The 11,963-nt window shown below is 33.5% G+C and overlaps 1 protein-coding gene across 1 annotated transcript; it reads right to left on the bottom strand.

The window, feature by feature from the left end:
* Positions 1 to 656: 656 nt before the first annotated feature.
* LOC108482735 (uncharacterized) lies at positions 657 to 1,700 on the bottom strand. The gene has a single exon (XM_017785854.2). It carries the CDS (start codon positions 1,414 to 1,416, stop codon positions 835 to 837), a length of 582 nt encoding a protein of 193 aa, XP_017641343.1. The 5' UTR covers positions 1,417 to 1,700; the 3' UTR covers positions 657 to 834.
* Between the last annotated feature and the right edge of the window lie 10,263 nt (positions 1,701 to 11,963).

Below are 11,963 nucleotides of genomic sequence, written 5' to 3'. Positions count from 1 at the left end.
AAGATGGCGGAGGCATCTGATGCCTGCCATGTGCCTTCACATGGTAGATATTTGAAATTCCAATTAATGCTCAATAAAGCCACTACTTTAGTTTATAGTGTATACCATGGATATTGCACACTCAGACCTACCCAATGCATTGGTTATTCGTGGAAAAAATTAATCTCTCTTGAACCATCTATTTTCTCTTTTCAGTATATGTTACATAATTTATAAGGACTATTTTTTTTTTTTTTAGATTTTCCGAAAGTATAATGTGACAATATTTGTTTGTGAGATACAATACATGTTCCACCGTTTATAATGTAGAATAAACAATGCTGCCATTTTCTCTATATCAATGGCTCTGAACGAATTTCTAAATTTGGAGATCCATAGCTACGTGATAATCACCAAGACCTCACTTGGACTAACCTAGACATGAAAGAAAGGACTAGGGTTTTTTATGTCCCTAACCTAAAGAATAAACCCTTTCTGTGTTTTTAAATTTACATTTCCTTTGTGTTATTTCCAATCAGTGGTCAATAGATTCATTGCATTATACTATATTTTATCCAAATAAAACCAAGGAACCAGTGTGCTAATTGAATCCTATGTACAACAACATAAGGTGAAAAGGCAATTGCAAAGCGCAAGTAGGCGAAAGAAGAAGAAGATTTAGATAACATTTCGCTTTTTTTCCAACCACTAATTCATCATTAGGATCTATTTCAATTACTAACGAAAACGACTTCGATTCTGTAACACAGCCGGCTACACTTTTTAACCATACATAACAACCCAAAACTCCATAGAAATATATATAGATGGGATAGTACCATGGAACATGATAACTTATCGGTCCCTAAGCAATGCCTTGAGCATTGTTGAACAAAAACCTCGAGACATAGGACCTGTTCCACCACCACAACCAAAACATGGAGTTGAAACGGAGTATTTGTATTCATGGTCTTCCTTGTCAGCCGCCCTTGAACCGGAGAATAGTTCTCCCCTTGGTAACTCATTACCTGCATATAAGTTAGATGCACTTATTGGAGATGATGGCACGGAATACGCTCTTGGCCACGGTGACGATGAACGCGATGAAGAAGCCGACGAGGATGATGATGAAGAAGAAGCAGCAGGAGAAAGTTGCACACGAGGTTTTCTCCTGAGACGCTTAGGGAAGATGGTATTAAGAAGTTTAGGCTTTGAGTGCTGTTTAACAGATGTTCTTTTGGGAGTGGCATAAAAGTAGGAAGGTGGGGGCGTTAGAGGAGGGAGGCGGGGGATTTCACAAGACTTGACTTTAGGCGTGCCAGGTTCTGACTCCCAATTGAATGGAATTGCCACCGTTGCTCCCTCATGGTATTCTTCACAAGACACCAACCCTCTGCTTGAACGTCTGGTGAAGAAATAAGAGCTGCCTAATTGCATTTTTGGCCACTTTTGATTTTTGTAGATAAATGAAGGAGAAACTAAGTGAAGTAGAGCTATATATGGCTGAGTAGGAACTGGTATTCTACATGGTTTATGATGAATATCGTGGGATTATTATTTTAATAATTGTGAAGTTGACAAGTTCTACATTTCAATTTTATAATAAGGAAATGACTCGGATCATTACATCTCAACCCAACCAAAAAAAATAAAACAACAGATTGGAAAAAAGGTGATGTGAGGCCACAGATTAGTGAATGCATATTAAGATGATAAAAAGACGACATTAAAACTGCCTACCCTTGCCATTATTCATTATTATTGACTAACACCAAAAATAAATAATATGGAATTATGGATCACTAATCATCTCATGTGCGGGATGCACATTCTATATTAATTACCATTGCATCATGTTCTCTTGAATAGAATAGATCAGAGGTATGAATTTTGCATATGCTTTCCCCCCTTTCGTTGGTATTTTTGGCCATGTATGTTATATATGTTGAGACAAGAAACGAAGCATGATCTGTTTATTTATATTCCATTATTATCTATAATGACATTTTAGAGTTCTCCATTTCCTTAAATTCCATTGGACAGAATATCATTATCCATCATAATATTCCAAGTAGGCATTGCATAGGATACTTAGGATAGTCCTTAAACAAAAAGTAAAAATGAAGTAGCACTTCTCCCATTAATGGTGTATTCAGTAATAAGCATGTGGCATACCAACGGAGGAAAGTCAATAAGAAGAGCAAATTAAGAATGGCATCGAAAATGTAAGCTAAGCTAAGAAAGGCAAGGGTTCTAGGGGTAATTAATTACTACAAAAGAACAATATGTTATGATTACCACACACCTAATCAACATAAAGATCCATCTGATGCTTTTAGTAGCTCCTTATTCATTTGTAAATGAACAATGTGGTGTAGTACAGTGAGGACGATCACTGTCCTTAAATTTCAAAACTAGCTGGCAAACTGAATTGGGACTGGGAGTAGTACTCATCTAGCCTGGAAATCGTAATCAAAGGAGATAGATATCATCAATTGCTGCAGTTAATGGACTCAGCTTGAACAATAATCTTTAACTATGGCAATCCATCATGAGGTTCAACTTTTTATTGTATTCAGTAGTTAGTTGGAAATTGTTATGAAAACGATTGTGTGTTTATGCGTAGCGGTATGAGCAGGGATTTCCAAGCTCTTCAATGAACAGAGTTAACTGCCTTAATTTACTTCATCTTTTAGCTAATTAATCCTCATTACAAAAACAGATTACTTGAATGAAAAATATATTATACCCCAACAGTGTAAAAAAAGAAATAGTTCTTTTCATTTTATTATTATTTTTTATATGCATTGATAATCATTTCATTCATCAAAGGCCAGTAGGCCACCGTACACTGGAAATAAATCAAGGCAAAGTGCAGCCTAAACAACTAATTACAATCTAAAGGGGTATAATCACATAATGGATTGCTGTTGAAATATTTGAAGTTGCTAAAATGTGCTAATGAAAGTGAACATTTCATTCACCACTATGACAAGTTAATAGCTTGTCATATTTAGAAGATTGATAAATTATTGAACCCAAATTTTGGACTGTGTTGATATTGTAGAATGATTCAAGCTCATTCATGAAGATCAATTTGCTTAGAGAAACATAACTAGAAGAGTGGATTGGATTGGGTATATCAAATCCCTTGGATCAAGGAAGTTGAATCAGATCGAAAATTGAATACTTATCTACCAATAGTTCATTTTACTTTGGTCATTGAATAATAAATTGTATTTAGATAATATAGTTGTTGCTTAGAAAGGATTCTGATTGATCTTAATTATGTTAGCAAATCTAAAAAAATCTTTTATAATTGAGAGACTTGTATAGATTGATATATTGATAGATTGATGTATTTATTTTTTTAGAGCACTTATCTTTTCATATAGGAATGTTACCTGTAAGAATGCATTTGTGATTGTAAAACCTTTGTATGGTTGATCTTACACACTAAGTTCTGAGGGAGAAATTTTAGCAGTGAGAGATCTAATCTTTGAAGTACAAGAGTGAGGATTCTTCACTAGATGTGTTAGAATTAGGATCACTAGTTGTATTTTTTTCAAGGATAGTGAATTCATCTCACTGAGCTAGGCTCCACAGACATAAGGAAACTGAATTGCGTAAATAACTTTGTTGTTTATGTTTTCATTGTGCTTGTCGCAATTTTTACAGAAGTGCCCACTTCCACAATCACTTGCTTCTTATTATTTGTTTCTTGTAGACTTAGCAATTGTTTCAGGTCAATAATTTATATAAAAGCCTCCTACATAACATAGTTAGTGGAGATTTCTGGTGTTGCTAACTACAAGTTATGGAAGGATCAACCACTCGTCCTCTAATGTTGAAGATTGGTCATTATACCTTCTGGAACACACACATGAAAACCTACATCAAATCCATTGATGATGAGGCTTGGCACTCAATTCTTACAGGATAGGAGTCTCCTATGATTGACATTAAAGATGGATGAGTAGCTAAGCCCAAAGTAAAATGGACAACTGAAGAAGAATGACTTGCCAATGACAACTCCAAAGCATTGTTTTCCATCTTCTGTATAGTAGATCTATAAGAGTTTAAGAGAATTGCAAAGTGTGTCATTTCTAAAATAGCTTGGGATGTTCCATATGCTGGCCATAAAGGAACTAACACTATCAAGCAATCTAAAATGTAGAGGTTGGGCTCCAAATTTGAAACCTTGAGGATACAAGAACAAAGACAATAGGAGAATTCTATGCAAAACTCTATGATCTGTCAAATCAGACATTTGCTTTAGGTGAAAATATTTCAATGCCAAGCTTATCAGGAAACTACTAAGATCTTTTCCTTAGAGAATCTTTATTAAGGTCACTGTTATAGAGAAGACTAAAGACCTTGAGAGGTTGGCAATCAATAAACTCTTTCGTTCTCAACAAAATTTTGAAATGATTTTGATGAGGCCAAACACAACAAGACAAAGGATAAAAGAAATTTTGCTCTCCAAGTGGGAGAGGAAGTGCCAACTTCCCACAATACTACGATTGAAGAAATTTGGAAGCAAATTGTGTTACTCACACAAAACTTCAACAAGGCTTTTAAGAAGCAATCAAAGAGGATAAAGAAATTTGAGTCTATCACGAATGTACCCAAAAATAAATCCAATGGGTGATCATCAAGGAAGAATTTGTAAAAGATAAGAAGGGAAGTGTTTAGTGCGGCGAGTTTCATGGATATGATCACCTTTAGTCTGAGTGTGCTAACACTCTAAAGAATAAGAAATCATTATGCATGACTTGGAGTGATAAAGAGTGTAACACCCCGAACCCGACCTAAATGTTATAGTTGAATCTGGGAATGTTACTAAGAAGGGTTTCAAATCTAATCTTATCACGTTAAAAACCTCGTATAGTTCATTGCTAAAAAGAGTCCATATTTTATAAAAACATATTTATTATCATATTCATTATTGAAACCATCGACAGTTTGTTCTTTTAGAAATTTACAGCGGAAATCTTAAAAGTCGTTATATTTTGAAAACCAAGATCATATTTTCCAAAACATTTATTCGCGTGAACCGTTAATTCCAAAAAAAATGATTCGATGTGTGTCGTAGAAAATATAACCATAACCAAAACCATCAACAAAACCAAAGAAATCCAAAAGTTCAGAGAGAGTCCCAAAATTACAAAACTCTCAAGAAAAACCAGAAATTTAAATAAAATCGTTAATTAAAAATAGTTTGCAGACTAGTGGTCACCACTGAGCCTCTGTCGCACCGACCTGCCTATGCCTGAGGATTACCTGAATAGAACAGACAACAGAAGTGAGTTTTCAAAAATTCAGTGTGTAACTCAACAAAACATACATGCATATAATTCAAATTTCCAACATAACAGATCAGAGGCGGACATAAGTCCTTAACAGAATCAGATCATATCAGAATCAAGCAGATATGTAAAGTCCTACCCCCATCCTCTACACACCAACTCCGACTATCCCATTACACCACGTGGGGTATAAAACACTCACCCATCATTATACATCATATAGTGTCTATACGACACTTATCAGAATAAATTGCAGCCATACTGCCAGTATGTCGGAGAAATGTCGCCTCACAAAATACTTCTCCACATATACAAATCCCACCCCATATACAGACACAGATAACAGATAAACAGATATAACCAAATTCACATGTCTCGCATGCTCATATATAAATATCATACATATTTATAAAAAATAGTCAAATCATACCTATCGATTTTCTTAATATTCAAATCAGTCTATCAAAATAGCAGATCTCATGCATTAGGGTTTGTTTTACCCTTACCAACCCTACAGAAAGCCCACAATTGATCAGAACGACTTGTTTGACCCAAGGAAAAATACTGAATTTTGGGCCTACATGCCCGTGTGGACCCACATGTCTAAATCGGCCTAGGCCATGTGACCCACACGACTCACCTGTCACACGGCCGACCACACGATCGGGCACGCACCTATGTGGCGTCGACATGCCACTTTTTTGGCTTCTGTCGAACTTCATTTTCTCGCGTTTTCATTACACACCTGGTTCGTTTTTGTCGCGAATGCTCCCACAAAGATAACCAGAACCTAAAATTGACCATTAATTCACCAATTGGTCATTTAAACTATTACCAAAATCAACACCCAATTGATACAATCAACCCAACGTCACAATTTAGCCCCTTACTTTCAAACCAAGCAGTAGCCTACCAATGAAATTAGGTTGCCAGAGGAAAATCCAATGATTCTCAATCCACACCTAGCCAAGACACACACAGAGAATCAAATTATCATTCCCCTTTCAAGCCATATTGAATAAAACACACAAAAAGCACAAGAAGAACAAAGCTTAACCTACCTTACACCGAGAACCCACCACAAAAGGAATTAACAAAACAAAAAGTAAGATTTCACAATTAAGTGTTGAAAAGGAATTTTGAAAGACAGAAGTCAATAACAGTGGAAGAGAAAAGAGAAATAAAAATAACGTCAAAAACAAAGTGGAATGTTGAGAAAGAATTTTTTTTTTTAAAAAAAGAAACTTGGGAAAAATATTAGTGGGGGGATTTTAAGAGACAATTTAGCATCCCACTACTAACCAGAATCCCAATAAGACCCACTACTATTACAGAATTAGCACACACTCTCTCAGAATGATATAAATTCACCAAAAATATAACATAAGCCCACCCAACAGGGATAAGATTAGGATAAAAAAATAACAAAATTTTCCATAAATGGGACTTGAGCTTAAGACCTCAAACACACCATCAAATCATTAACCACTGAAGCAAATACTCATTTGTGACAAAATTCACATGAACAAAGTTAATTAAATTAGGGCATTACAAAGAGACATTTAGTAACACCCTAAACCAGTAACCATCGCCAGAATACGTTAAGAGGCATTACCGGACTCTTAACACAGATTAAAGCCATTAAAAATCAAAGATCCTTTCATTTCAATAAACATAGATCAATCATATCAACATAAGCTTAAAACGATAGTAAGAAGTCTAAACATGCTTTCAAAATCAATTCGATAACATATAAAAGTTTCAGAACTTATAAAAAATTTTCTTTAACTTTAAAAAGGTCACACACCTGTGTGATCAGGCCGTGTGGCTCACACAGCTTAGACATGCACGTGTGTCTAGACCGTGTCGAATCAGGGTATACATACTAACTTGCTCACACAGCCACAAGACACGCCCGTGTGTCTTGGCCGTGGTTGAATTTGACTTACAAATTGTAGGGTACCCCAAGGGACACACGGTCGTGCAACATAACCGTGTGTCGCACACGGCTAAGACACACGCTCGTGTCTCTTCCCATATGGACAAAATAAGCTATTTGAATAACCAATTTGCCACCCCAAATTTGGGTCAATCTACAAGCAAAGATACAAACATATTTAGCAAACATACAAACATATTTACACTACCATTTCAACCAATTTTATGGTAAAATATAAGATAAGACCATACCAAAACATTTCCTTCCCTACTTCATTCCATCTCAAGCTAAACTTACCAAAACTTACCAACTAATACATACCACAATTGCATTTTAAAATCACATATTATATACCATTATTAAACTATAAGTTCAAACATAAAATAGCCAAATCACTAGGCTAAATATATATACATCACAAAACATAATCGCACAACTACTAGCCTATACATGCCATAAGTTCGAAATAAGACTTTGTAAAAGTACTGAAGGTTGACGATAGTGTGGATGACTTCACTGACGATCCTCGAGCTTTTAACTTGAATCCAAAATCTATAAAATAGAATAAACATAATACACAGAGTAAGCTAACTTAGCTTAGTAAGTCATAAGCAAATAAACGCTTAGTAAGTCATAAGCAAATAAACATTTCAAAAATAATAGCAACTTAATTAAACCAAACCAAACATCATTATATATCCAAATATACTTCCACACATTTGCACAACTCACAAAACAAAATTAAACTTCATATACCAACACCACTCATTTGGCCAAATATACAAAATCAAATACAATATCACATATGTGCTTACCTATATGGTCGAATATGCAAGATCAAATTTAATATCACATATGTACTTACTTATATGGCCGAATATACAAATTCAAATATAATATCACATTTGTGCATACCTTTATGGCCGAATACACAAGGTCATTTAGCTCAATTTTACTTGCTCAATTCCCACATCAACTTGAAATCTTATAGGCATAGGCTTGAAAATAAATTACTGGCATAAACCTGCTAGGCATAAGCCTGAATCACACACCGGCACAAAGCCTGCTAGACTCAAGGTCTGATTTTTATTCACCGGCAATAAGCCTGCTAGGCATAAAGCCTGATTGCATTCACCAGCACAAGGCTTGCTAGGCTCAAAGCCCGAATATCACTATTATAACTTTTTCGTACACAATCCATATAACAAAAACTTCAGACATTCCATATAGATCATTCGAACTTTCAAATGATATAACTCAATCAAATTAAATTCAAATACAATATTTCTATGCTCAAACACATTCGACTAGCTCTTTTTTAAATCTATAGATTCCAAACAGCATATTAAACCAAGTTACTTTCAATATAGATGATGTTTAATTACTTAAAGACTTACCTCGGATATCGACGAACGTTATAAATCGGCTATTCGACTATTTTTACTTTTCCCCGATCCAAGTCCGATTTCTTTTGTTCTTGATATATATAATTTCAAATTAACCTCATTTAAACACAATTTCACTCAATTTAATCCAACAACACATAAATGGACAAATTACTATTTTACCCCTAATATTTCATGCTTTTACAAATTAGTCCTAATTGCATAAAACACAAAGTACACAAAATCTTCATTCAACATGCTAAGGCCGAATGTTCATCTAACACATATAAATACACACATTTCATTTATTTTTTATTTTATTCCCTCAATTTATTATTTTTGTAATTTAGTCCTAATTACTCAAAATCTTCAAAAACTCCAGTACAATGTTTATCTAAAACATATCTTTAATATTTCATCATCAAACATCACAAAACACAAATATTCATCAATGGCACAACTCAAAATATTCATTAAAATCAAAAATTCAAGTAAGGGCCGGATAGTATTCGAAGCAACGATCTCAAAAACGTAAAAATTATTAAAAATCGAAACCAAACTAACCTTAAACCAATCTTTATTTTCTTTTCTTTCTTTTTAGTTTCGGTCACAAGTATGAACAAAATGCATGGCTTTCTTCTTTTTTTTTATGTTATAATATATCATATATATCATTTATTATTTACATTTTTAACCTTAAAATTTTAATTATAAAACCATATAAAACAGGCCTACAATCGTCCACTCATATAGCCAATGGCCTAATTACAACATAAGTACTTCCATTTAAAAATAAAACAACAATTCAGCCCTTATACAATTAACTATCAAGTTTTCATTTTACGCGATTAAGTCCTTTTGTTAAATTAAGCACACAAACAATCAAATTTTTATACGAAACTTTCCCACATGAAAATTCACATATAATAAACACGAAAAATAATATTTAAATATTTTTTTGACTCGGATTCATGGCCTCAAAACCACCGTTCCGATTAGGGTCTAAATCGGACTGTTACACATCTAGCAACTCAAATTCAAATGAAGACCATCTCAACAACTTTGTGGCCTTTATAGCCAATACTATGAAAGGATCAGAGGTTGATTCAATTGAAGATTCTGATAGTGGTTCTAATGGCGAATTTTTGAAGACTTACATGATCATGCTACGAAACTTGGAGCAGGTATGTGATGTGAGTGTCAACTTTTGAAGGAAAATGGTCATTTGAAAAAGGAGAATACCATACTAGTTAAGCAGATTAAAGCTAAAGAACTACTTCTTACTAAAGAGATGTACAATCTTGTAAAGATCCAGAAAGAACTTGTTGCAACCAAGCTTATGCTTGGCAAGTTCAATTCCAACAATAGCAAACTTGATTAAATCATTGCTTTTAGAGAAGAGAAATCCAGACAAATGAGGGATTGGTTATGTAGACAAGGGAAAGGTTGTTATCAAAAATCTTATTACTTTTGTGAAAGCTTCAAATTCTAGAGAATATGGTGAATGACCGAAACTTGTGTTGATCAAGAATACCAAGAAGGTAATGGCTTCCAATGAAGTAATTTCATGAACCGGTAGCATAGAATGAAAATTTTATTAATTTTTTAGTGGGAAAATTAATTATCTCTTCTAATAAAAAAAACTAATAAACTAGGCTCTCAAGTAAATAGAATTTAACTTAGAATAAATTTCAACCATTTTCTGTCAAAGTATTGACACTCAGTATTGTTTGTTTATGGCTTGTACTATGTCCCTTAATATAGAGCAAAATACAAGAGTTCTGGTTAAACAATGGTAAAATAAATAATATTATTTTAATAAAAAATACAAATATTCCCTTTTGGGAATACCTAGGGTTAGCTATACCTAGTCTCCAGGAGCAAGGTTGCTGCCCACTATAATCTAGATGGGCCCCTATGCATGACTTTTTTTATTGGATACAATTATACTTGTTATCTAGTCTTTAAATTAACTTATATAATTTTTCCAACCCAATAATTATTTCTTATTCCCAAAAATGTTATTTATTTAAATGAATTTAATTAATTTTCTATTGAAATTATTTTTTCTACTCAATTCTAATTCCGTTAAATTCATAACAATTTAGTGCACGAGAATCTATGAATAGATAAATTTAACTAACTTGTCCACCAAAAATGCACATGACTAATTAATTTAATGTTCATTTCAAACTTCAATTATTTAATTCCAATCAATTAAATAATAATTCAAAGAAATTAAATTAACTCTTAAGTCATCTTGTAACGTCCCCCCTACCCGAGACCGTTGCCGGAGTCAAGCAGGAGACATTACAAAACTTATCTTAGCACTTAAACAGTTTTCGTAGTAAACTATCCATCTGCATCACAGTCACTAAAAAAATCATATCTCGAGTTACGAAACTCGAAATCCAATTCCGTAAATTTTCCCTGAAACTAGACTCATATATCTACTTACTAATTTTTTCTAGAATTTTGGTCAGGCCAATTAGTACAGTTTATTATAAGAAGTCTCCCTGTTTCAGGGTTCAGCTACTCTGACCCTTGTGCACTACGAATCAAATTTCTTCCTGTACAGAAATCCAATGACTATTCCATTTGTTTCAATTAAAATAGACTCAATAAGGAATCCATACAAATAAAGTTTGAGTCCTAATTCTTAATACACAATTTATGGTGAATTTCTAAAGTCAGAACAGGGAATCCAGAAATTGTTCTAACCCTGTTTCACCAAAACGTAAATATCTCATAAAATACAACTCTTTTACCAATTTTGTTTCTTCCATATAAAAATAGATTCATTAAGCTTCAATTACATATTTTATTCATCATCTAATTCACTTTATACTATTTTTGGTATATTTTCAAAGTTGGACTACTGTTACTGTCCAAATCTGTTTTAGTATAAAATGTTGATAACTAAGTTTATAACATCTTCATTTCTTCTTTCTACAACATTTACCAACAATTCCTCTTATTACTCTTCACTAACATATCAAAACATACCATTCTTAAGGTTTTGGTAACATTTACAAAACATACCAAAATATCATTTAACAACTTAGATACTTTCAATATAACCAAAAGACATCCTAGGTACAATGCCATTTTCCAAAAGATAGAAACTTCACCAATTTGAGTTTGGGGATCGGCTTGTATGTTGAGTCCTTATACTTTCGTACCTAGCACTGCAGACGAAACAAACCGTCTGCTGAGAATACTCTCGATGGTATTTCTATAAACAATAGCTTAATCAACTTTAAAACATGGTAATTCAAACACATTATTGCTATTATTCAATATCAATCAAGACTTTAATAACCTTTACTTTATTTACCCTTATTAACATAA

The sequence above is a fragment of the Gossypium arboreum genome, chromosome 1 (genome assembly GCF_025698485.1).
Source record: "Gossypium arboreum isolate Shixiya-1 chromosome 1, ASM2569848v2, whole genome shotgun sequence".
NCBI classification, from domain to species: Eukaryota; Viridiplantae; Streptophyta; class Magnoliopsida; order Malvales; family Malvaceae; genus Gossypium; species Gossypium arboreum.
This window is presented reverse-complemented; position numbering and strand designations above follow the sequence as displayed.

Bases quoted from the DNA above. Each gene is read 5' to 3' on its own strand.
- LOC108482735 (XM_017785854.2), bottom strand. From the start codon at position 1,416: ATGCAATTAGGCAGCTCTTATTTCTTCACCAGACGTTCAAGCAGAGGG.